The sequence below is a fragment of the Blennius ocellaris genome (assembly GCF_963422515.1).
Source record: "Blennius ocellaris genome assembly, chromosome: 13".
NCBI lineage: Eukaryota > Metazoa > Chordata > Actinopteri > Blenniiformes > Blenniidae > Blennius > Blennius ocellaris.
The window spans coordinates 1080064-1106643 of NC_137662.1; the positions used below are offsets into that span (position 1 = coordinate 1080064).

The 26580-nt window shown below is 51.0% G+C and overlaps 1 protein-coding gene across 1 annotated transcript; it reads left to right on the forward strand.

Moving 5' to 3' along the window:
* Window positions 1-351: 351 nt before the first annotated feature.
* On the forward strand, window positions 352-26580 carry LOC308138283 (uncharacterized protein; the record flags this gene model as incomplete). The annotated part of the gene is made up of 2 exons (XM_080507365.1): window positions 352-997; window positions 24992-26580. 2 exons carry the CDS (start codon window positions 352-354, stop codon window positions 25621-25623), a joined length of 1278 nt encoding a protein of 425 aa, XP_080363491.1. The 3' UTR covers window positions 25624-26580.

The following is a 26580-nucleotide window of genomic DNA, read 5'->3' on the forward strand; positions in this document are numbered from 1 at the left end:
GTGATGATGATGTGATGATGATGTGATGAGGATGTGGTATGATGAGATGAGGATGTGATGGGATGGGATGATGATGTGATGATAATGTGATGAGGATGTGATTGGATGTGGTATGATGAGATGAGGATGTGGAGGGACTGCAGGTAGGACTCTGGGAGAGGGGCTGGAGTGGAGAGCAGAGGCGGCCCCTGGTGGTCCGCGGCCCTCGGTGTTCCTCCTCCTCCTCCTCCTCCTCCTCCTCCTCCTCCTCCTCCTCCTCCTCCTTCTCCGTCCATTCACAGTCAGTAAATAAAGCATGGAGGCTGTGGCTCGGGGGATCTAGCCGAGCAGCGGGGGGTAAAACGCCGCCGCATGCGCTCTTGCTTTCACCAAAACACGGCGGAGGGCAGCGGGACCGCGGAGGGAGGCTTCACCGGGGGAGTGCAGCGGTTTTCGGGGCAGAAGCGAGGCTCGAGACGGCGGGAGGAGCGGGACAGCCCGCCGCTCAGCATGAAGCGGACGGCCGCGGCGGCCAGGCACAATGGCCTGGTCTCTCCGCTGGGGAACAACAACTCCGGGGCTTCCAGCATCGCCCCCCCGCCGCAGCCCCGCGCCGCCGAGCCCGGCTCCGGCTCCGGGGGAGCGGACGGCCTGCTGCTGGATTTCTCCAAAGGCCCCGCCGTCAAGACGGAGCTGGTGTGCCGATGGACCGACCGGAGCCCCCGAGCGCGGCTCGGCCGGACGGCCACGTCCGTGTGCGAGCAAAGTTTCGGCTCCATGCCGGAGCTGGTGGACCACGTCACCACCGAGCACGTCGCGGCGGGGCTCGAGAGCCTCAGTCACGTCTGCCTGTGGGACGAGTGTCTGCGCGGCGGGAAGGCGTTCAAAGCCAAATACAAACTCATCAACCACATCAGGGTGCACACCGGGGAGAAGCCCTTCTCCTGCGCCTTCCCCAACTGCGGCAAGATGTTCGCCCGCTCCGAGAACCTCAAGATACACACGCGCACGCACACCGGTAGGACCCGTCTGTCTGCCTGTCTCCCGGTCTGTGTGTCTGTCTCCCGCTCTGTCTGTCTCCAGGTCTGTCTGTCTCCAGGTCTGTCTCCCAGTCTGTCTGTCTCCCAGTCTGTCTGTCTCCAGGTCTGTCTCCCAGTCTGTCTGTCTGTCTCCCGGTCTGTCTGTCTCCAGGTCTGTCTCCCAGTCTGTCTGTCTCCAGGTCTGTCTGTCTCCAGGTCTGTCTCCCGGTCTGTCTGTCTCCAGGTCTGTCTCCCAGTCTGTCTGTCTCCAGGTCTGTCTGTCTCCAGGTCTGTCTGTCTCCCAGTCTGTCTGTCTCCCGGTCTGTCTCCCAGTCTGTCTGTCTCCAGGTCTGTCTGTCTCCAGGTCTGTCTCCCAGTCTGTCTGTCTCCAGGTCTGTCTGTCTCCCGGTCTGTCTGTCTCCAGGTCTGTCTGTCTCCAGGTCTGTCTCCCAGTCTGTCTGTCTCCCGGTCTGTCTCCCAGTCTGTCTGTCTCCAGGTCTGTCTGTGTCCAGGTCTGTCTCCCAGCCTGTCTGTCTCCAGGTCTGTCTGTCTCCAGGTCTGTCTGTCTCCAGGTCTGTCTCCCGTTCTGTCTGTCTCCCGGTCTGTCTCCAGGTCTGTCTGTCTCCCGGTCTGTCTGTCTGTCTCCCGGTCTGTCTGTCTCTCCGCCCCCTCCCCCCGGGGTCTCTGTCAGGAATCTCCTCCATGTTGACCCCCCCTTCCCGCAGCTCCGGAGTCACGCAAGGTGACAGGAGTGGTTCAGGTCCAGGATCTGGTCTGGTCCAGGAGGGAGGCTTTAATCCCAGACCTGATCCTGTAGTCTAGACTGTCAGTGGATCCACATTGTCACAAAAGTCTGTAAATTCAGATTATTTCGTCTTTCAACCTGAAACTAAAAGCTTTGATTAGATTTCAGGAAGATATCTCTGTTCTCCAGGGTTCTCTCTCTCTAGTGTCCTCTGGGACATGTTCTCTCTCTCTACTGTCCTCTGGGACATGTTCTCTCTCTCTAGTGTCCTCTGGGACATGTTGTGTCTCTCTACTGTCCTCTGGAACACTGTTCTCTCTCTCTAGTGTCCTCTGGAACACTGTTCTGTCTCTCTAGTGTCCACTGGAACACTGCTCTCTCTCTACTGTCCACTGGAACACTGCTCTCTCTCTCTAGTGTCCACTGGAACACTGTTATCTCTCTCTAGTGTCCACTGGAACACTGTTATCTCTCTCTAGTGTCCACTGGAACACTGTTATCTCTCTCTAGTGTCCACTGGAACACTGCTCTCTCTCTCTGGTGTCCACTGGAACACTGTTCTCTCTCTCTAGTGTCCACTGGAACACTGTTCTCTCTCTCTAGTGTCCACTGGAACACTGCTCTCTCTCTACTGTCCACTGGAACACTGTTATCTCTCTCTAGTGTCCACTGGAACACTGTTGTCTCTCTCTAGTGTCCACTGGAACACTGTTATCTCTCTCTAGTGTCCACTGGAACACTGCTCTCTCTCTACTGTCCACTGGAACACTGCTCTCTCTCCCTCTAGTGTCCACTGGAACACTGTTCTCTCTCTACTGTCCACTGGAACACTGTTATCTCTCTCTAGTGTCCACTGGAACACTGTTATCTCTCTCTAGTGTCCACTGGAACACTGTTCTCTCTCTCTAGTGTCCTCTGGAACACTGTTCTGTCTCTCTAGTGTCCACTGGAACACTGCTCTCTCTCTACTGTCCACTGGAACACTGCTCTCTCTCTCTAGTGTCCACTGGAACACTGTTATCTCTCTCTAGTGTCCACTGGAACACTGTTCTCTCTCTAGTGTCCACTGGAACACTGTTATCTCTCTCTCTACTGTCCACTGGAACACTGTTGTCTCTCTCTAGTGTCCACTGGAACACTGCTCTCTCTCTCTACTGTCCACTGGAACACTGTTATCTCTCTCTAGTGTCCACTGGAACGCTGCTCTCTCTCTCTACTGTCCACTGGAACACTGCTCTCTCTCTACTGTCCACTGGAACACCGTTCTCTCTCTCTAGTGTCCACTGGAACACTGCTCTCTCTCTACTGTCCACTGGAACACCGTTCTCTCTCTCTAGTGTCCACTGGGACACCGTTCTCTCTCTCTACTGTCCACTGGAACACCGTTCTCTCTCTCTAGTGTCCACTGGAACACTGTTATCTCTCTCTAGTGTCCACTGGAACACCGTTCTCTCTCTCTAGTGTCCACTGGAACACTGTTTTCTCTCTCTAGTGTCCACTGGAACACTGTTTTCTCTCTCTAGTGTCCACTGGAACACTGCTCTCTCTCTACTGTCCACTGGAACACTGCTCTCTCTCCCTCTAGTGTCCACTGGAACACTGTTCTCTCTCTACTGTCCACTGGAACACTGTTATCTCTCTCTAGTGTCCACTGGAACACTGTTCTCTCTCTCTAGTGTCCTCTGGAACACTGTTCTGTCTCTCTAGTGTCCACTGGAACACTGCTCTCTCTCTACTGTCCACTGGAACACTGCTCTCTCTCTCTAGTGTCCACTGGAACACTGTTATCTCTCTCTAGTGTCCACTGGAACACTGTTATCTCTCTCTAGTGTCCACTGGAACACTGTTATCTCTCTCTAGTGTCCACTGGAACACTGTTCTCTCTCTAGTGTCCACTGGAACACTGTTATCTCTCTCTAGTGTCCACTGGAACACCGTTCTCTCTCTCTAGTGTCCACTGGAACACTGTTTTCTCTCTCTAGTGTCCACTGGAACACTGTTATCTCTCTCTAGTGTCCACTGGAACACTGTTATCTCTCTCTAGTGTCCACTGGAACACTGTTCTCTCTCTAGTGTCCACTGGAACACTGTTATCTCTCTCTAGTGTCCACTGGAACACCGTTCTCTCTCTCTAGTGTCCACTGGAACACTGTTTTCTCTCTCTAGTGTCCACTGGAACACCGTTCTCTCTCTCTAGTGTCCACTGGAACACCGTTCTCTCTCTAGTGTCCACTGGAACACCGTTCTCTCTCTCTAGTGTCCACTGGAACACCGTTCTCTCTCTCTAGTGTCCACTGGGACACTGTTCTTTCTATGGGCTCTAATCAGCGGTCAGTTCCTGGTTTCCTCCTGATATGCTTCAGTTAGTTTTTGGTCCTTGCTCCTGGATTTGTCCTGGTTTTATTCCAGGAGTGCCGTCGGGTCTGAACGATGTCATGACATCAACATGAACAGGCTGAGGTGTGATACAATGTCCAAACTGTTGAAAAGATAAAGGCAAGTGCATTTAAAGTGTGAATAACCTATTAACAATGCGTTCATGACGAGTGGACACACACACACACACACACACACACACACACACACACACACACACACACACACACACACACACACACACACACACACACAGGGGGAGCAGGCCCACTGTTGGCTGCAGTGTGATGAGAGCAGACTAGAACCCAGTGAGGTGTTCCTCTCAGGCTCACCGGTGAAACTCCTGCAGCTCAGAGCCTCTCGTGGTTCACACACATGGTTCATCACACTTACTTCTTATTATCAAGATTTTTTCTTCTACTTTCTGAGAAGAAACTTCTCATCAGCAGCCTGATGAGCATCAATTATAATGTGCACACAGGCTTTGATTCACAGTCTGGTTTGTAATCTGGATTATCTTGCCGGCAGCTTGAGGCAGCAGGAGGGCCAGGGCCTTGGAGAGCGAGTGCAGGAATGTTCAGAGCCACATGGAGTCTCATTGATTTATGATCAGCTTCTTATCAGAATACGTTTCAGAGCCAACATGAAGTGAATGAGACTTCTTAAGAAATGTGCTGCAGCCACTTCTCCAGTGTGGAAACTGAGCAGAACCCATGTCTGGTTTGGTTCTTTTACAGCTTTGCTGCAGTTTGTGTTGCAGACCAACTGGACTTTCACTGCACTGAAACCAGTTGGAGGCAGTGGAAATAAACCTGTAATTCTTTGTCTCAAACAGCAGTTTCATCCCTGCAGGTGAGCTGCTGCACACTGACACCTTTCACCTGTCCAGGCGCGGCACTGTCTGCTCACGCTGGCCAGCCAGGGGGGTTTAGTAGCCAGCCAGGGGGGTTTGGTAGCCAGCCAGGGGGGTTTGGTCGCCAGTAAGGGGGGGGGGGTTGATAGCCAGCCAGGGGTGTTTGGTAGCCAGGAAGGTGTGTTTAGTAGCCAGCCAGGTGTGTTTGGTAGCCAACAACGTGTGTTTGGTAGCCAACAAGGTGTGTTTGGTAGCCAGGAAGGTTTGTTTGGTAGCCAGGAAGGTGTGTTTGGTATCCAACAACGTGTGTTTGGTAGCCACGAAGGTGTGTTTGGTAGCCACAAAGGTGTGTTTGGAAGCCACAAAGGTGTGTTTGGTAGCCAACGAGGCGTGTTTGGTAGCCACGAAGGTGTGTTTGGAAGCCACGAAGGTGTGTTTGGAAGCCACGAAGGTGTGTTTGGTAGCCAGTCAGGTATGTTTGGTAGCCAACAAGGTGTGTTTGGTAGCCAACAACGTGTGTTTGGTAGCCAACAAGGTGTGTTTGGTAGCCAGGAAGGTTTGTTTGGTAGCCAGGAAGGTGTGTTTGGTATCCAACAACGTGTGTTTGGTAGCCACGAAGGTGTGTTTGGTAGCAAACAAGGTATGTTTGGTAGCCAAAAAGGTGTGTTTAGTAGCCAGGAAGGTGCGTTTGGTAGCCAGGAAGGTGTGTTTAGTAGCCAGTCAGGTGTGTTTGGTAGCCAGGAAGGTGTGTTTGGTAGCCAACAAAGTGACTTTGGTAGCCAACAAGGTATGTTTGGTAGCCACAAAGGTATGTTTGGTAGCCAGAAAGGTGTGTTTGTTAGCCAGGAAGGTGCGTTTGGTAGCCAGGAAGGTGTGTTTGGTAGCCAGAAAGGTGTGTTTGTTAGCAAGGAAGGTGTGTTTGGTCGCCAACAAGGTGTGTTTGGTAGCCAGAAAGGTGTGTTTGGTAGCCAGAAAGGTGTGTTTGTTAGCAAGGAAGGTGTGTTTGGTCGCCAACAAGGTGTGTTTGGTAGCCAGAAAGGTGTGTTTGGTAGCCAGAAAGGTGTGTTTGGTAGCAAGGAAGGTGTGTTTGGTCGCCAACAAGATGTGTTTGGTAGCCAGAAAGGTGTGTTTAGAGCTAGCCACCTGAGTAGTGACGGTACTACCTCTGCAGGGCCCGGTGGCGTGCTGCTCTGGAGTCACAGTGCTGCTCTGGAGTCACGGTGCCACTCTGGAGTCACGGAGCCACCCTGGAGTCACACTGCTACTCTGGCGACTTGTTGTCTTCCTTTGTTGATGGCCCATTTCAGATGTTTACACTGTGTCAGTGTCTTCTAGAAGTTTGGCGGCTGTTCATAAAGTGTTCTGACAACAGAAAGTGTGTGTCCTGTGGGGAGTTCTGATGTCCAGAGGAGCTTCTGGTCCGTGTGTGTTACACACGTTACACACACATTACACACTGACGTTACACACATGTTATACACATGTTATACGTTGACGTTACACACTGACGTTACACACACGTTATACGCTGACATTACACAAACGTTACACACTGATGTTACACAAACGTTACACACTGACGTTACACCCATGTTATACGTTGACGTTACACACACGTTACACACACGTTATACGCTGACATTGCACAAACGTTACACACTGATGTTACACAAACGTTACACACTGACGTTGCACACATGTTGTACACATGTTATACGTTGATGTTACACACACGTTACACACTAATGTTACACACACGTTACACACTAATGTTACACACACGTTATATGTTGACATTACACAAACGTTACACACTGATGTTACACAAACGTTACACACTGACGTTGCACACATGTTGTACACATGTTATACGTTGATGTTACACACACGTTACACACTAATGTTACACACACGTTGGCCCGTGTAACACTAATGTTACACACGTTATACGTTGATATTACACAAATGTTACACACTGATGTTACACACGTTACACACTGACGTTACACACATGTTATACACATGTTATACGTTGACGTTACACACACGTTACACACTGATGTTACACAACCGCTACACACTGACGTTACACACATGTTGTACACATGTTATACGTTGACGTTACACACGCGTTACACACTGACGTTACACACATGTTGTACACATGTTATACGTTGATGTTACACACACGTTACACACTATTGTTACACACACGTTACACACTAATGTTACCCACACGTTATACGTTGACATTACACAAACGTTACACACTGACGTCACACACACTTTACACACTGACATTACAAACACACATTACACACACGTTACAAATATACGTTACACACTGACGTTGCACATACACACACATTTAGGGCTGCAACTAATGATTATTTTAATAATCGATTAATTGGTCAATTATTTTTTATATTAATCGATGAATCGGTTAAAAATTTAAATTGCAGGACCAATTGATATTTAATGAACCAAACATCAAATCTGTTATGATTATTTAAAAGCACTGAACCAATACAAAGATGTATACAATATATCTACATATACACATATATATATATATATATATATATATATATATATATATATATGTAGATTAAACAGTAGGGGGCTTAGAGCTCCACAGATATGTGACATTACAACAGTAATCTCAGCTGGGCGGTAGACCTTATGAATCCCCTGTTGTTGTTTACATCCTTCACTTTGCACTGGTGGTTTTGTTTGGTCTCCCTGCATCTGAGCGTGCTCCGGCAGCTGGCCGGTTAGCGGCTAGCCAGTTAGCTTGGGTGCCGCGCTGCAACTTAGATGTTACGGAGAAAGAGGAAGACGGCTGAGTCACGCAGAAATTGCGCGACACAACGAATCAATAATTAAATTCGTTGCCAACACATTTAATAATCGAATCTAATCCATTTTTATCGGTTTGTTGTTGCAGCCCTACTCACATTACACACTGATGTTACAGACATGTTACACAGACACGTTACACACTGACAGTACTCTCATGTTGCACACACATTACACACGCTGACGTTACAAACACGTTGCAAACACGTGAAACAATGACTACACACACAGGTTGCACACTGACGTTAAACACAGGTTATACGCTGACATTACACTCACATGTTACACACATTACACACTGACGTTACAGACACATGTTACACACATTACACATTGACATTACACACACATGTTACACACACGTTACACATTGACATTACACACATGTTACGCACACACGACACACTGATGTTACACACACGATACACATTGTCGTTACACACATGTTACACACACGTTACACATTGTCGTTACACACATGTTACACAGACGTTACACATTGTCGTTGCACACATGTTACACACGTTACACATTGTCGTTACACACATGTTACACACACGTTACACACACACGTTACACATTGTCATTACGCACATGTTACACACACACCACACACTGATGTTACACACATGTTACACACACACACGTTACACATTGTCGTTACACACATGTTACACACAAACACATGTTACACATTGTCGTTACACACATTACACACACATGTTACACATTGACGTTACACACATGTTACACACACACACGTTACACATTGTCGTTACACATGTTACACACACATGTTACACATTGACGTTACACACATGTTACACACACACACACACGTTACACATTGTCGTTACACACATGTTACACACACACCACACACTGATGTTACACACATGTTACACACACATGTTACACACACACACGTTACACATTGTCGTTACACACGTTATACACACATGTTACACATTGACGTTACACACATGTTACACACACACGTTACGCTCTGACAAGGATGTCAGTCTTGAGCTCCACTTGTCCTGCTGCTGTTTGTTTGTCTTAATCTGGGCTGAGCATCGTCCAGTGTCTGGTCGGACAGATCATCAGATTTTTTGAAAACGTTTTTGTTCCTTGGCCATCTGTCAAGAAATCCAAAATGGCTGTCCAGCCTCAGCAGACACGGCTCGTTGTGAGAGGCCTGCAGCTCAACAATCCTCGAACATTTGCGCCTCGGCCACCGAGGCTCTCGCAGCGTGAAGACGACAGAAAATGACCCAGAATCCAAGTTTCTCAGCAGAAGTTAAAGTTGTGGTCTTGAACCTTTGATCAGCTGATGAACGGCCGGTTTCACTTCACTTGTTGTTTTCACTAGACAGTCGAAGGTCTGACGAGTGGACTGGGAAACCAGTCCACTCGTCAGACCAATCATGCACAGACACATTGTAAGAGTTCAGAGCTGAAGCAGTGGCCGGCCTGCCAGACGTGGCCACTGGACATGAGTTTGCCGCTGAGCAATGCAGGACGTGGTTGACACTGCAGGGACGTCGACCTGGTTCTGGCCTTCTGCTCACACACTCCTTTTCCACCTGTTGGCCCCGGAAGACCCCGTGGTGACGTTTCCCTCCAGACCCGGGCCTCCGTCATGTGGAACCTGCTAAATGTTTTTCTCTGTCGACCGCTTCGTCACTGACATCACTGAGAAGCGCCAGTGGAAGCGGCTCCGCCAGAATAAAAGCTGCGCTCTTTTTCTTTCCTCCTCACGTCGTCTGGATTCTGTCGCTCGTATTTAACAACCAGTGGAAACTGGATCTCCACGCTGACCAGTGTGGCCAGATGTGACTCCGGTCGGGGAGCCAAACGCTCTTACCTTTGATCTTGCTTTGTTTCATGTTCATTGCTACACATCTAATAGTTGTATGATTTTATCATGATTACTACACGGGCTGAGATTTGGGCTCATTTTGGTTTAGGTGTGTGGGTTTCACTGAAAACGGTGAGTCACATGCAACAACCTGGTTCTGACCGGTGTGGCGTCCAGATTTGCTTCTGTCTGCAGCGTCTTCTGGAGTGGAGGGTCACGCCGTCTGATAGAGGTCCAGTTTACAGAGAAACAATGGGAATTAAGCATCAAGGCCTGCAGAGTGAGCGGAGCCAAAAAGGGACAGAAGATTCTGGGTGTCGGAATATTTGGTCGCTGTGGAGTCTGGATATTGATTGTAGGTCTACAACGGCACCAGTGGTCTGGATCTCCACCAGGACGACAGAGTCCAGTAACCAGTGTCTTCCAGCTCTGCCCAGTGAGTCCAGGACGGATGATGTGTGTCCGTGGGTTGGAGGGGTTTTCAGCCTGCAGGGGGCGCTATTAAAAGTCCTGAGGCCTCGTCCAGGAGTGACACAGCCCCGCAGACCAACCCCGGCCCGAGCCCTGGGCCACAGGAAGTGGAGACCTGGAGGCACAGCGCCCCCAGGCCCCCGGCCCCCAGAGAACCAGAGGTACACCCAAGACCCCACCCAACGAACCAGGAGCACCAGGCGGCAGCTGGATTCTCATTTTGGGATGAGAGTAATGGCCACCTCTTACCTTGACCTTCAATACACCTGGTCCCGTATTCACAAAGAATCCTGAGGCTAAACGTAGCTCTGAGTGACATCACTCTTAAAAATAAACACACTTTCCTTAGAATTTCCTCTTCCCGGTTCCACCGCACAGAGTGCAGGGCTGGTACTATGGTCCTTTACGGCTCAGGTGCTATGGTCCTTTACGGCTCAGGTGCTATGGTCCTTTACGGCTCAGGTGCTATGGTCCTTTACGGCTCAGGTGCTATGGTCCTTTACGGCTCAGGTGCTATGGTCCTTTATGGCTCAGGTGCTATGATCCTTTACGGCTCAGGTACTATGGTCCTTTACGGCTCAGGTGCTATGGTCCTTTACGGCTCAGGTGCTATGGTCCTTTACGGCTCAGGTGCTATGGTCCTTTACGGCTCAGGCGCTATGGTCCTTTACGGCTCAGGCGCTATGGTCCTTTACGGCTCAGGCGCTATGGTCCTTTACGGCTCAGGCGCTATGGTCCTTTACGGCTCAGGCGCTATGGTCCTTTACGGCTCAGGTGCTATGGTCCTTTACGGCTCAGGTGCTATGGTCCTTTACGGCTCAGGTGCTATGGTCCTTTACGGCTCAGGTGCTATGGTCCTTTACGGCTCAGGTGCTATGGTCCTTTACGGCTCAGGTGCTATGGTCCTTTACGGCTCAGGTGCTATGGTCCTTTACGGCTCAGGTGCTATGGTCCTTTACGGCTCAGGTGCTATGGTCCTTTACGGCTCAGGTGCTATGGTCCTTTACGGCTCAGGTGCTATGGTCCTTTACGGCTCAGGTGCTATGGTCCTTCCACTGCAACAACTGTGGATTTGACACAAAAACCACTCCACCAGTTTAGGTTGTTATTGTGGTGACTGTCAAAATAAAACCACCAGGTTGGATTGTTATTACAATGACTGTCAAAATAAAACCACCATATTAGATTGTTATCACAGTGACTGTCAAAGTAAAACCAAGTCAGTTTGTTTTCGGGGTGACTGTCAAAATAAAACTACCAAATTGGATTGTTATTATGGTGATGTCAAAGTAAAACTACCAATGTGAATTGTTTTTACAATGACTGTCAAAATAAAACCACCATGTTGCATTGTTATTATGATGACTGTCAAAATAAAAGTACCAAATCCATGATAATATGGACCGGGAGTCATGACACCACTGAGCATATGCAGAAGAACTAGTTACTACCAATGTGGTGACCTGGACCTGGGCCTGGACCTGGGCCTGGACCTGGGCCTGGACTTGGACCAGGATCAGGACACCAGGATCAGGGCACCAGGATCAGGGCCTGCGGCCTCATTTATAAAAGCTTGTGTAGGATTCCTACTAGAAATGTACGTGCGCCCAAAAAATCGTATCAATAAAAGCATGTGCTTGCACATCTGCTCCACTTTCCTTTTCTAGATCATGATCCACCTGGAAGGTTGACGGTTCAGGCTCCGCCCTCAACACGCCCACTTTCTACCAGAAATGCTCAATGCTCAATATTTGTACTCCTCAATCAGCCTGTTGATCTCCAGCATTTGATGCTAAATCCTGACAGTAAAGACGATTAAAGTAATTTTAGAGGGAGAACTGGTGGTGGAGGAGGTGGAGGTCAGGAGATGACATCATCTGGTGGTCAGGCTCGTGGAAAACAAGGATCGTCACTGTGAATGGTGTGACAGCCGCCACACTGCAGTGTGAGACTGCAGAGGTGGAGGAGAAGAACCTGGTCTGAAGGTGGAGGCCAGAGGAGAGTGATGATGTCACCATCATGGGGTCCAGCACCCGAGCACCCTGCTGGGCGCAAAAACAAACCTCATGGTTGACGGGCAGCGTTGGTGGAGACACAGCAGGCCGGGGAAGTTCACTTTCATCTGTTACTCAATGTAGGAATTCAGATCTGGACGGGGACGATGACAAGGCTCAGCGGACTTTGTGTTCTATCCTGTCACTTGAGAGTTGGAGGTGGAGGGTGGAGGAGGGTGGAAGGGGGGGTGGAGGTGGGTGGAAGAGGAGAGTGGAGGAGGGTTGAGGGGGGGTGGAAGAGGAGGGTGGAGGTGGGTGGAAGGGGGGTGGAGGTGGGTGGAAGAGGAGAGTGGAGGAGGGTTGAGGGGGGGTGGAAGAGGAGGGTGGAGGTGGGTGGAAGGGGGGGTGGAGGTGGGTGGAAGAGGAGAGTGGAGGAGGGTTGAGGGGGGGTGGAAGAGGGTGGAAGAGGAGGGTGGAGGTGGGTGGACGAGGGGGGTGGAGGTGGGTGGAAGAGGGTTGAGGGGGGGTGGAAGAGGGGGGTGGAGGAGGGTGGAAGAGGGTGGAGGTGGGTGGAAGAGGAGGGTGGAGGGGGGTGCAGGAGGGTGGAAGAGGGGGGTGGAGGTGGGTGGAAGAGGGGGTTGGAGGAGGGTGGAAGGGGGGGTGGAGGTGGGTGGAAGAGGAGAGTGGAGGAGGGTTGAGGGGGGTGGAAGAGGAGGGTGGAGGTGGGTGGACGAGGGGGGTGGAGGTGGGTGGAAGAGGGTTGAGGGGGGGTGGAAGAGGGGGGTGGAGGAGGGTGGAAGAGGGTGGAGGTGGGTGGAAGAGGAGGGTGGAGGGGGGTGCAGGAGGGTGGAAGAGGGGGGTGGAGGTGGGTGGAAGAGGGGGGTGGAGGAGGGTGGAAGGGGGGGTGGAGGTGGGTGGAAGAGGAGAGTGGAGGAGGGTTGAGGGGGGTGGAAGAGGAGGGTGGAGGTGGGTGGACGAGGGGGGTGGAGGTGGGTGGAAGAGGGTTGAGGGGGGGGTGGAGGAGGGTGGAAGAGGGTGGACGTGGGTGGAAGAGGAGGGTGGAGGGGGGTGCAGGAGGGTGGAAGAGGGGGGTGGAGGAGGGTGGAAGGGGGGTGGAGGTGGGTGGAAGAGGAGAGTGGAGGAGGGTTGAGGGGGGTGGAAGAGGAGGGTGGAGGTGGGTGGACGAGGGGGGTGGAGGGGGGTGGAAGAGGGGGGTGGAGGTGGGTGGAAGAGGGGGGTGGAGGGGGGTGCAGGAGGGTGGAAGAGGAGGGTGGAGGTGGGTGGAAGAGGGGGGTGGAGGAGGGTGGAAGAGGAGGGTGCAGGAGGGTGGAGGAGGGGGTGGAGGTGGGTGCAGGAGGGTGGAAGAGGGTGGAGGAGGAGGTTGGTCCCAAGCGCATTAACATACCGGTGTTATGCCACAAAGTGAGCAGCCTTTCATCAGGATTTACAGCCATAATGTAAAGTTAGACCAAACTGTCACGTATCATACATGTGTAATAATAAAATACAGAATATAAAATCTGTAATTATTTATTTCACCTTGGTGAATCATCTCAACTGCACTTCTCTTTGCATGACCCTTTCCCAGAGACTCACTTTGTTACCGTGAACACAGTTTCACCACTTCATGATTCACCACTTCATGTTCTGCTTCCTGTTTCCGTCTCTGATGTTCGACAACCACCACTATGTTCTACTGTTGTAGGGTGGCTGTAGAAGGGTTGTAGAAGGGTTGTAGAAGGGTTGTAGAAGGGTTGTAGGGTGGTTGTAGAAGGGTTGTAGAAGGGTTGTAGGGTGGTTGCAGAAGGGTTGTAGGGTGGTTGTAGAAGGGTTGTAGAAGGGTTGTAGAAGGGTTGTAGGGTGGTTGTAGAAGGGTTGTAGGGTGGTTGTAGAAGGGTTGTAGAAGGGTTGTAGGGTGGTTGTAGAAGGGTTGTAGAAGGGTTGTAGGGTGGTTGTAGGGTGGTTGTAGAAGGGTTGTAGAAGGGTTGTAGGGTGGTTGTAGGGTGGTTGTAGAAGGGTTGTAGGGTGGTTGTAGAAGGGTTGTAGAAGGGTTGTAGGGTGGTTGTAGAAGGGTTGTGGGGTGGTTGTAGAAGGGTTGTAGGGTGGTTGTAGAAGGGTTGTAGAAGGGTTGTAGAAGGGTTGTAGGGTGGTTGTAGAAGGGTTGTAGGGTGGTTGTAGAAGGGTTGTAGGGTGGTTGTAGAAGGGTTGTGGGGTGGTTGTAGAAGGGTTGTAGGGTGGTTGTAGAAGGGTTGTAGAGGGGTTGTAGGGTGGTTGTAGAAGGGTTGTAGAGGGGTTGTAGAAGGGTTGTAGGGTGGTTGTAGAAGGGTTGTAGGGTGGTTGTAGAAGGGTTGTAGGGTGGTTGTAGAAGGGTTGTGGGGTGGTTGTAGAAGGGTTGTAGGGTGGTTGTAGAAGGGTTGTAGAGGGGTTGTAGGGTGGTTGTAGAAGGGTTGCAGAAGGGTTGTAGGGTGGTTGTAGAAGGGTTGTAGAAGGGTTGTAGAAGGGTTGTAGGGTGGTTGTAGAAGGGTTGTAGGGTGGTTGTAGAAGGGTTGTAGAAGGGTTGTAGGGTGGTTGTAGAAGGGTTGTAGAAGGGTTGTAGGGTGGTTGTAGGGTGGTTGTAGAAGGGTTGTAGAAGGGTTGTAGGGTGGTTGTAGGGTGGTTGTAGAAGGGTTGTAGGGTGGTTGTAGAAGGGTTGTAGAAGGGTTGTAGGGTGGTTGTAGAAGGGTTGTGGGGTGGTTGTAGAAGGGTTGTAGGGTGGTTGTAGAAGGGTTGTAGAAGGGTTGTAGAAGGGTTGTAGGGTGGTTGTAGAAGGGTTGTAGGGTGGTTGTAGAAGGGTTGTAGGGTGGTTGTAGAAGGGTTGTGGGGTGGTTGTAGAAGGGTTGTAGGGTGGTTGTAGAAGGGTTGTAGAGGGGTTGTAGGGTGGTTGTAGAAGGGTTGTAGAGGGGTTGTAGGGTGGTTGTAGAAGGGTTGTAGAAGGGTTGTAGAGGGGTTGTAGGGTGGTTGTAGAAGGGTTGTAGAGGGGTTGTAGGGTGGTTGTAGAAGGGTTGTAGGGTGGTTTTAGAAGGGTTGTAGAAGGGTTGTAGAAGGGTTGTAGGGTGGTTGTAGAAGGGTTGTAGAAGGGTTGTAGGGTGGTTGTAGAAGGGTTGTAGGGTGGTTGTAGAAGGGTTGTAGAAGGGTTGTAGGGTGGTTGTAGAAGGGTTGTGGGGTGGTTGTAGAAGGGTTGTAGGGTGGTTGTAGAAGGGTTGTAGAAGGGTTGTAGAAGGGTTGTAGGGTGGTTGTAGAAGGGTTGTAGGGTGGTTGTAGAAGGGTTGTAGAGGGGTTGTAGGGTGGTTGTAGAAGGGTTGTAGAGGGGTTGTAGGGTGGTTGTAGAAGGGTTGTAGGGTGGTTTTAGAAGGGTTGTAGAAGGGTTGTAGAAGGGTTGTAGGGTGGTTGTAGAAGGGTTGTAGAAGGGTTGTAGGGTGGTTGTAGAAGGGTTGTAGAAGGGTTGTAGAAGGGTTGTAGGGTGGTTGTAGAAGGGTTGTAGAAGGGTTGTAGGGTGGTTGTAGAAGGGTTGTAGGGTGGTTGTAGAAGGGTTGTAGAAGGGTTGTAGGGTGGTTGTAGAAGGGTTGTGGGGTGGTTGTAGAAGGGTTGTAGGGTGGTTGTAGAAGGGTTGTAGAAGGGTTGTAGAAGGGTTGTAGGGTGGTTGTAGAAGGGTTGTAGGGTGGTTGTAGAAGGGTTGTAGAGGGGTTGTAGGGTGGTTGTAGAAGGGTTGTAGAAGGGTTGTAGAGGGGTTGTAGGGTGGTTGTAGAAGGGTTGTAGGGTGGTTTTAGAAGGGTTGTAGAAGGGTTGTAGGGTGGTTGTAGAAGGGTTGTAGGGTGGTTGTAGAAGGGTTGCAGAAGGGTTGTAGAAGGGTTGTAGAAGGGTTGTAGAAGGGTTGTAGAGGGGTTGTAGGGTGGTTGTAGAAGGGTTGTAGGGTGGTTTTAGAAGGGTTGTAGAAGGGTTGTAGAAGGGTTGTAGGGTGGTTGTAGAAGGGTTGTAGAAGGGTTGTAGAGGGGTTGTAGAAGGGTTGTAGAAGGGTTGTAGAGGGGTTGTAGAAGGGTTGTAGAAGGGTTGTAGAGGGGTTGTAGAAGGGTTGTAGAAGAGTTGCAGAAGGGTTGTAGAGGGGTTGTAGAAGGGTTGTAGAGGGGTTGTAGAAGGGTTGCAGAAGGGTTGTAGAGGGGTTGTAGAGGGGTTGTAGAGGGGTTGCAGAAGGGTTGTAGAGGGGTTGTAGAAGGGTTGTAGAAGGGTTGTAGAGGGGTTGTAGAGGGGTTGCAGAAGGGTTGTAGAGGGGTTGTAGAGGGGTTGTAGAAGGGTTGTAGAGGGGTTGTAGAAGGGTTGTAGAGGGGTTGTAGAGGGGTTGTAGAGCGGTTGTAGAGCGGTTGTAGAGCGGTTGTAGAGTGACCACCTGCTGCTCTCAGCTGTCCTTCAGGCTCAAGCAGAGCCTGCATGTCCAGCCAGCTGAATGGTTCAGGGTTCAGGCTTTTCTATTCTTGATTGGACCGTGAGCTCCTCCTGACTCCTGGACGAATTATGTCATTGCAGCCGCCATACCCCTCCGTCCAGCCTCTCTGTCCAGCCTCTCCGTCCAGCCTCTCTGTCCAGCCTCTCCGTCCAGCCTCTCCGTCCAGCCTCTCCGTCCAGCCTCTATGTCCAGCCTCTCCGTCCAGCCTCTATGTCCAGCCTCTATGTCCAGCCTCTCCGTCCAGCCTCTCTGTCCAGCCTCTCCATCCAGCCTCTCCGTCCAGCCTCTCCGTCCAGCCTCTCCGTCCAGCCTCTCTGTCAAGCCTCTCCGTCCAGCCTCTATGTCCAGCCTCTCTGTCCAGCCTCTCTGTCCAGCCTCTCTGTCCAGCCTCTCCGTCCAGCCTCTATGTCCAGCCTGTCTGTCCAGCCTCTCTGTCCAGCCTCTCTGTCCAGCCTCTATGTCCAGCCTCTCTGTCCAGCCTCTCTGTCCAGCCTCTATGTCCAGCCTCTCTGTCCAGCCTCTCTGTCCAGCCTCTCCGTCCAACCTCTCTGTCCAGCCTCTCCGTCCAGCCTCTCCGTCCAGCCTCTATGTCCAGCCTCTCTGTCCAGCCTCTCTGTCCAGCCTCTCTGTCCAGCCTCTATGTCCAGCCTCTATGTCCAGCCTCTATGTCCAGCCTCTCCGTCCAGCCTCTATGTCCAGCCTCTCCGTCCAACCTCTCTGTCCAGCCTCTCTGTCCAGCCTCTCTGTCCAGCCTCTCCGTCCAACCTCTCTGTCCAGCCTCTCTGTCCAGCCTCTCTGTCCAGCCTCTCTGTCCAGCCTGTCTGTCCAGCCTCTCTGTCCAGCCTCTCTGTCCAGCCTCTCCGTCCAACCTCTCTGTCCAGCCTCTCTGTCCAGCCTCTCTGTCCAGCCTCTCCGTCCAACCTCTCTGTCCAGCCTCTCTGTCCAGCCTCTCTGTCCAGCCTCTCTGTCCAGCCTGTCTGTCCAGCCTGTCTGTCCAGCCTCTATGTCCAGCCTCTCTGTCCAGCCTCTCTGTCCAGCCTGTCTGTCCAGCCTCTCTGTCCAGCCTCTCTGTCCAGCCTCTCCGTCCAGCCTCTCTGTCCAGCCTCTCCGTCCAGCCTCTCCGTCCAGCCTCTCCGTCCAGCCTCTATGTCCAGCCTCTCCGTCCAGCCTCTATGTCCAGCCTCTATGTCCAGCCTCTCCGTCCAGCCTCTCTGTCCAGCCTCTCCATCCAGCCTCTCCGTCCAGCCTCTCCGTCCAGCCTCTCCGTCCAGCCTCTCTGTCAAGCCTCTCCGTCCAGCCTCTATGTCCAGCCTCTCTGTCCAGCCTCTCTGTCCAGCCTCTCTGTCCAGCCTCTCCGTCCAGCCTCTATGTCCAGCCTGTCTGTCCAGCCTCTCTGTCCAGCCTCTCTGTCCAGCCTCTATGTCCAGCCTCTCTGTCCAGCCTCTCTGTCCAGCCTCTATGTCCAGCCTCTCTGTCCAGCCTCTCTGTCCAGCCTCTCCGTCCAACCTCTCTGTCCAGCCTCTCCGTCCAGCCTCTCCGTCCAGCCTCTATGTCCAGCCTCTCTGTCCAGCCTCTCTGTCCAGCCTCTCTGTCCAGCCTCTATGTCCAGCCTCTATGTCCAGCCTCTATGTCCAGCCTCTCCGTCCAGCCTCTATGTCCAGCCTCTCCGTCCAACCTCTCTGTCCAGCCTCTCTGTCCAGCCTCTCTGTCCAGCCTCTCCGTCCAACCTCTCTGTCCAGCCTCTCTGTCCAGCCTCTCTGTCCAGCCTCTCTGTCCAGCCTGTCTGTCCAGCCTCTCTGTCCAGCCTCTCTGTCCAGCCTCTCCGTCCAACCTCTCTGTCCAGCCTCTCTGTCCAGCCTCTCTGTCCAGCCTCTCCGTCCAACCTCTCTGTCCAGCCTCTCTGTCCAGCCTCTCTGTCCAGCCTCTCTGTCCAGCCTGTCTGTCCAGCCTGTCTGTCCAGCCTCTATGTCCAGCCTCTCTGTCCAGCCTCTCTGTCCAGCCTGTCTGTCCAGCCTCTCTGTCCAGCCTCTCTGTCCAGCCTCTCTGTCCAGCCTCTCCGTCCAACCTCTCTGTCCAGCCTCTCTGTCCAGCCTCTCTGTCCAGCCTCTCCGTCCAACCTCTCTGTCCAGCCTCTCTGTCCAGCCTCTCTGTCCAGCCTGTCTGTCCAGCCTGTCTGTCCAGCCTCTATGTCCAGCCTCTCTGTCCAGCCTCTCTGTCCAGCCTGTCTGTCCAGCCTGTCTGTCCAGCCTCTATGTCCAGCCTCTCCGTCCAACCTCTCTGTCCAGCCTCTCTGTCCAGCCTCTCTGTCCAGCCTCTCTGTCCAGCCTCTCTGTCCAGCCTGTCTGTCCAGCCTGTCTGTCCAGCCTCTATGTCCAGCCTCTCTGTCCAGCCTCTCTGTCCAGCCTGTCTGTCCAGCCTCTCTGTCCAGCCTCTCTGTCCAGCCTCTCTGTCCAGCCTGTCTGTCCAGCCTCTCTGTCCAGCCTCTCTGTCCAGCCTCTCTGTCCAGCCTGTCTGTCCAGCCTGTCTGTCCAGCCTCTATGTCCAGCCTCTCTGTCCAGCCTCTCTGTCCAGCCTGTCTGTCCAGCCTCTCTGTCCAGCCTCTCTGTCCAGCCTCTCTGTCCAGCCTCTCCGTCCAACCTCTCTGTCCAGCCTCTCTGTCCAGCCTCTCTGTCCAACCTCTCTGTCCAGCCTCTCTGTCCAGCCTCTCTGTCCAGCCTCTCCGTCCAACCTCTCTGTCCAGCCTCTCTGTCCAGCCTCTCTGTCCAGCCTCTCTGTCCAGCCTGTCTGTCCAGCCTGTCTGTCCAGCCTCTATGTCCAGCCTCTCTGTCCAGCCTCTCTGTCCAGCCTGTCTGTCCAGCCTGTCTGTCCAGCCTCTATGTCCAGCCTCTCCGTCCAACCTCTCTGTCCAGCCTCTCTGTCCAGCCTCTCTGTCCAGCCTCTCTGTCCAGCCTCTCTGTCCAGCCTGTCTGTCCAGCCTCTATGTCCAGCCTCTCTGTCCAGCCTCTCTGTCCAGCCTGTCTGTCCAGCCTCTCTGTCCAGCCTCTCTGTCCAGCCTCTCTGTCCAGCCTCTCTGTCCAGCCTGTCTGTCCAGCCTCTATGTCCAGCCTCTCTGTCCAGCCTCAGAGAAGCAGAAAGTCGTCCACATCCACACTGAAAACACAAGATTTGCCTGGAGGCAGTGATTTGTTTCAGCGTCAGGCTTCATCAGAGGGAAACGTTCATGGATCAGATCAAACTGACTGATTGACTGTCCAGAGCTTTGTAGGACTGCATTTTGTGTTTTGTTTTGTTTTTTTTGCGAGTGTGTGTTGTTGTTTTTTAAGATAAAATTAACAAAGCATCTTAAGCCCTAAGAGAGCTCCTAAGGTGGAAACCAACTAAAAGTAGTGAGGAGGACTTTAAGAAGCCTAAGAGGTTCTTAAACAGACAGGATCAGTGAAAGACTAAAGAGAAAGGAAACATGTTCTCCGTTTGTTTAACGACAATGATTTAATGGAACATGAAGAATATTTGTGGTCGGCCTCATTAGCTCCCAGCAGCTCTTCTGTCCAGTTGGGCTGTCTGCTTCTTTCTTTGGTTTACATTTCATTTGTTGTTTTCATCTTTCTGCCAAATCAAATCTCTTTTTATAAGAGCTCCACCAATCACAGGAAGTGGTGACGCTGTGTCACGTCCTCCATTAATATCATTATAATACATTAAGTGCTGAGAATAACCAGCATGGACAGAAAGGATAACAATAATCAGATCAATATAATAATTGGCATGTGAACCAGGGAAGTTCAATCATTTTTAAGTTGTGTACAAATGTAATTTTTTTTCTGAGTTTCATCATCATGACATAAAATAATGTTCATGATTCCTCATTATTAATATTTGATGGGTTAATTTAACTCTCCATTCATTACTAGGAGCACATAGGCTTTGACCTGTCTTCCTTTCTCTAACAACCAATCACAGCTTTCAGCAGACTGCATCATAAAGAGCAAGGCGTTGACCAACGTCCTCACTAACATCCAGGCTGCGTCTCAATTCTCCCTCCTCACTGCTCATCTAGCTCCTCCTGAACCCCGGAACACTTTGGTGTCGCGGCCATGATAAGGACTGACTGAATTCTCTGATGCTTCCTTTAGCATAGGAACCACTGATGCTTCCTTCAGCCTAGGAATCACTGATGCTTCCTTTAGCCTAGGAATCACTGATGCTTCCTTTAGCCTAGGAACCACTGATGCTTCCTTTAGCCTAGGAATCACTGATGCTTCCTTTAGCCTAGGAATCACTGATGCTTCCTTTAGCCTAGGAATCACTGATGCTTCCTTTAGCCTAGGAAAGACTGATGCTTCCTTTAGCCTAGGAAACACTGATGCTTCCTTTAGCCTAGGAATCACTGATGCTTCCTTTAGCCTAGGAATCACTGATGCTTCCTTTAGCCTAGGAATCACTGATGCTTCCTTTAGCCTAGGAATCACTGATGCTTCCTTTAGCCTAGGAAACACTGATGCTTCCTTTAGCCTAGGAAACACTGATGCTTCCTTTAGCCTAGGAATCACTGATGCTTCCTTTAGCCTAGGAATCACTGATGCTTCCTTTAGCCTAGGAAACACTGATGCTTCCTTTAGCCTAGGAAACACTGATGCTTCCTTTAGCCTAGGAAACACTGATGCTTCCTTTAGCCTAGGAATCACTGATGCTTCCTTTAGCCTAGGAAACACTGATGCTTCCTTTAGCCTAGGAAACACTGATGCTCCCTTTAGCCTAGGAAACACTGATGCTTCCTTTAGCCTAGGAAACACTGATTATTCCTTTAGCATAGGAACCACTGATGCTTCCTTTAGCCTAGGAAACACTGATGCTTCCTTTAGCATAGGAACCACTGATGCTTCCTTTAGCCTAGGAATCACTGATGCTTCCTTTAGCCTAGGAAACACTGATGCTTCCTTTAGCCTAGGAAACACTGATGCTCCCTTTAGCCTAGGAAACACTGATGCTTCCTTTAGAGCCTCCTTTAGCCTAGGAAACACTGATGCTTCCTTTAGCCTAGGAAAAACTGATGCTTCCTTTAGAACCTCCTTTAGCCTAGGAAACACTGATGCTTCCTTTAGCCTAGGAATCACTGATGCTTCCTTTAGCCTAGGAAACACTGATGCTTCCTTTAGCCTAGGAAACACTGATGCTCCCTTTAGCCTAGGAAACACTGATGCTTCCTTTAGCCTAGGAAACACTGATTATTCCTTTAGCATAGGAACCACTGATGCTTCCTTTAGCCTAGGAAACACTGATGCTTCCTTTAGCATAGGAACCACTGATGCTTCCTTTAGCCTAGGAATCACTGATGCTTCCTTTAGCCTAGGAAACACTGATGCTTCCTTTAGCCTAGGAAACACTGATGCTCCCTTTAGCCTAGGAAACACTGATGCTTCCTTTAGAGCCTCCTTTAGCCTAGGAAACACTGATGCTTCCTTTAGCCTAGGAAAAACTGATGCTTCCTTTAGAACCTCCTTTAGCCTAGGAAACACTGATGCTTCCTTTAGAGCCTCCTTTAGCCTAGGAATCACTGATGCTTCCTTTAGCCTAGGAAACACTGATGCTTCCTTTAGAACCTCCTTTAGCCTAGGAAACACTGATGCTTCCTTTAGCCTAGGAAACACTGATGCTTCCTTTAGCCTAGGAAACACTGATGCTTCCTTTAGCCTAGGAACCACTGATGCTTCCTTTAGCCTAGGAAACACTGATGCTTCCTTTAGCATAGGAACCACTGATGCTTCCTTTAGCCTAGGAAACACTGATGCTTCCTTTAGCATAGGAACCACTGATGCTTCCTTTAGCCTAGGAAACACTGATGCTTCCTTTAGCCTAGGAAACACTGATGCTTCCTTTAGCATAGGAACCACTGATGCTTCCTTTAGCCTAGGAAACACTGATTATTCCTTTAGCATAGGAACCACTGATGCTTCCTTTAGCCTAGGAAACACTGATGCTTCCTTTAGCCTTGGAAACACTGATGCTTCCTTTAGAGCCTCCTTTAGCCTAGGAATCACTGATGCTTCCTTTAGCCTTGGAAACACTGATGCTTCCTTTAGCCTGGGAAACACTGATGCTTCCTTTAGCCTAGGAATCACTGATGCTTCCTTTAGCCTTGGAAACACTGATGCTTCCTTTAGAGCCTCCTTTAGCCTAGGAACCACTGATGCTTCCTTTAGCCTAGGAATCACTGATGCTTCCTTTAGCCTTGGAAACACTGATGCTTCCTTTAGAGCCTCTATTAGCCTAGGAACCACTGATGCTTCCTTTAGAGCCTCCTTTATCCTAGGAACCACTGATGCTTCCTTTAGAGCCTCCTTTAGCATAGGAGCCACTGATGCTTCCTTTAGAGCCTCCTTTAGCATAGGAAACACTGACGCTTCCTTTATAGGCTCCTTTAGCATAGGAAACACTGATGCTTCCTTTATAGGCTCCTTTAGCATAGGAAACACTGATGCTTCCTTTAGAGCCTCCTTTATCCTAGGAACCACTGATGCTTCCTTTAGAGCCTCCTTTAGCATAGGAGCCACTGATGCTTCCTTTAGAGCCTTCTTTAGCATAGGAAACACTGATGCTTCCTTTAGAGCCTCTATTAGCCTAGGAACCACTGATGCTTCCTTTGGCCTAGGAATCACTGATGCTTCCTTTAGCCTAGGAAACACTGATGCTTCCTTTAGCCTAGGAATCACTGATGCTTCCTTTAGCCTTGGAAACACTGATGCTTCCTTTGGAGCCTCCTTTAGCCTAGGAACCACTGATGCTTCCTTTAGAGCCTCTATTAGCCTAGAAACCACTGATGCTTCCTTTAGCCTAGGAAACACTGATGCTTCCTTTAGCCTTGGAAACACTGATGCTTCCTTTAGCCTTGGAAACACTGATGCTTGCTTTAGCCTAGGAAACACTGATGCTTCCTTTAGAGCCTCCTTTAGCATAGGAAACACTGATGCTTCCTTTAGAGCCTCCTTTAGCCTAGGAATCACTGATGCTTCCTTTAGCCTAGGAAACACTGATGCTTCCTTTAGAACCTCCTTTAGCCTAGGAAACACTGATGCTTCCTTTAGAACCTCCTTTAGCCTAGGAAACACTGATGCTTCCTTTAGCCTAGGAAACACTGATGCTTCCTTTAGCCTAGGAATCACTGATGCTTCCTTTAGCCTAGGAAACACTGATGCTTCCTTTAGCCTAGGAAACACTGATGCTTCCTTTAGCCTAGGAAACACTGATGCTTCCTTTAGAGCCTCCTTTAGCCTAGGAAACACTGATGCTTCCTTTAGCCTAGGAATCACTGATGCTTCCTTTAGCCTTGGAAACACTGATGCTTCCTTTAGCCTAGGAAACACTGATGCTTCCTTTAGCCTAGGAATCACTGATGCTTCCTTTAGCCTAGGAAACACTGATGCTTCCTTTAGAGCCTCCTTTAGCCTAGGAACCACTGATGCTTCCTTTAGCCTAGGAATCACTGATGCTTCCTTTAGCCTTGGAAACACTGATGCTTCCTTTAGCCTAGGAAACACTGATGCTTCCTTTAGCCTTGGAAACACTGATGCTTCCTTTAGCCTAGGAATCACTGATGCTTCCTTTCGCCTTGGAAACACTGATGCTTCCTTTAGCCTAGGACTCACTGATGCTTACTTTAGCCTTGGAAACACTGATGCTTCCTTTAGAGCCTCCTTTAGCCTAGGAACCACTGATGCTTCCTTTAGAGCCTCTATTAGCCTAGGAACCACTGATGCTTCCTTTATAGGCTCCTTTAGCATAGGAAACACTGATGCTTCCTTTATAGGCTCCTTTAGCATAGGAAACACTGATGCTTCCTTTAGAGCCTCCTTTAGCATAGGAAACACTGATGCTTCCTTTAGAGCCTCCTTTAGCATAGGAAACACTGATGCTTCCTTTAGAAAAGGAGACCAGGTGATGCTACCCCACAATTCCCTGCGGCGACGTGCTCCCCCTCCTCTAATGCAGTCCTGCCGGGACGTGTTAGCGATGCGCTGCCCCCTGCAGTTGGGGAGCGGAGCTGCATGACGTATCAACCTCACACTGGTTCATGTGTGATTTCCACACGTGACGCGGGAGCAGGAAGCATGAAGCTGCAGGACTGTTCCTGACAGTGAGTTGTAATGAGAACCAGCCTGAGAGAACGGGTTGAGACTAGATGTTGTAGAAGGCAGTGGTGAACTGCCCTGTGTGGGGGACTATGGGGGGGGTTTGTCTCTGCCAGGGGTCAACCCCAGAGGGGAAGCAGACGGGTGTTGGAGGCTTGTGATCTGGACCGTCTCACTTCTTTCTCGCCGTTCTTCGCCGTGCGATGACCCGGTCTGGTCTTTGTGTTGCAGGTGAGAAGCCCTTCCAGTGCGAGTTCTGCGAGCGGCGCTTTGCCAACAGCAGCGACAGGAAGAAGCACTCGCAGGTCCACACGGCCTCCAAGCCGTACGACTGCAAGGCCCTGGGCTGCACCAAGTCCTACACCCACCCCAGCTCCCTGCGCAAACACATGAAGGTCCACGTCAAGTCCTCGCCTACCTCCGACCCCCAGGACCTGTACGACTCCATCGCCCAGCAGCTGCAGCAGCCGCACCAGGCCCTCCTGGAGCCCCTGGACCTCAAGATGAACCGCCTCTCGCCCTCGCTCGGCGCCGGCGTCCATTTCCCCCTCCTGTCCGCCCACCAGCTGGAGCTGAGCTCCGGCAGCGACGTGGACAGCAAGCTCCTGCTGCGGAGCTCGTCTCCGGCCGCCATGCCTCTGGACCTGTCTCTGTCTGGCCTGAAGAGCCAGCTCAACCTGAAGCAGCAGCAGGGCGGCCGGACGCCGCGCCGGAGCCAGCGCTCCGTCAACCCCGCCTTACCTCAGCTGTCTAACATTAAGGAGTGGTACGTCTGCACCAGGACTACAGCGCCACACTTCCCCCTCCTCCACCCCGATCACATCAAGTCAGAACCTAGCGACGAGGACGAGTACGTCACGTAGGCCGACCGGAGAGACCGGCCCGGGTCAGGCTGGAAGGACCGGCCCGGGTCAGACCGGACAGACCGGCCCGGGTCAGACCGGACAGACCGGCCCGGGTCAGACCGGACAGACCGGCCCGGGTCAGACCAGGTCAGACCAGAACTAGCAGCTGAAACAGAGACCCCTCAGAGCGGCCAGGTGAAGTCAGAGGTTTACACACACACACACCTGCGATGTTGACAGACTGTACTTCAGGACATCACCTCATGCATGACTGCACCTCTTCTTTTTGTCCACATTGTTTTAGCCGTTCGCTCTACAAGTCAGTGACGTCCATCCTGACCGGAGACCGTTTTAAAAGCATGCATCAGGTCTGTTCTAAACTACAGTTTGTCGTTCCTTGGATTTAAAGGGGTCTGAAAGGGTTTTTGTACAGAAGGTGGAGCTGAATGGACCTGAGCCGTGGACTTCAGCTTCAGGACCAGGAGAATATTGAGACTATAAATCTGCTGTTTCATATGTTTCTGACAACATTTTACGCACATTCGACCTCATGTTTTGTCCAACTTTGATGATTGGTGCTTCCTCGGGGTCAGAAGTTTTCACACTCTGAGGCGGCGCTTTAAGAAACGTGGCGGCTGCAGAGCGTTCATGTTGCAGCCATGAAAACATGGTGGATGGTTTTGTTTCAGAAGTTTACCCTCAAGAACAGGCTTCATCCATCAAACCACTTCAAACTAAAAGCTAAAATTACTATTTGTGTCTCAAGGATGATTCTTTATATTTTTCACTAACTCCTGAAGACATTTCTGGATTTGTTTGTGACCACACACACACACACACACACACACACACACACACACACACACACACACACACACACACACACACACACACACACACACACATTAACAATCTATCCTCTGAGAATTGTACACTGCCCCTACTGGTCATTAGAGGCATGCCTCTGCTCCACAC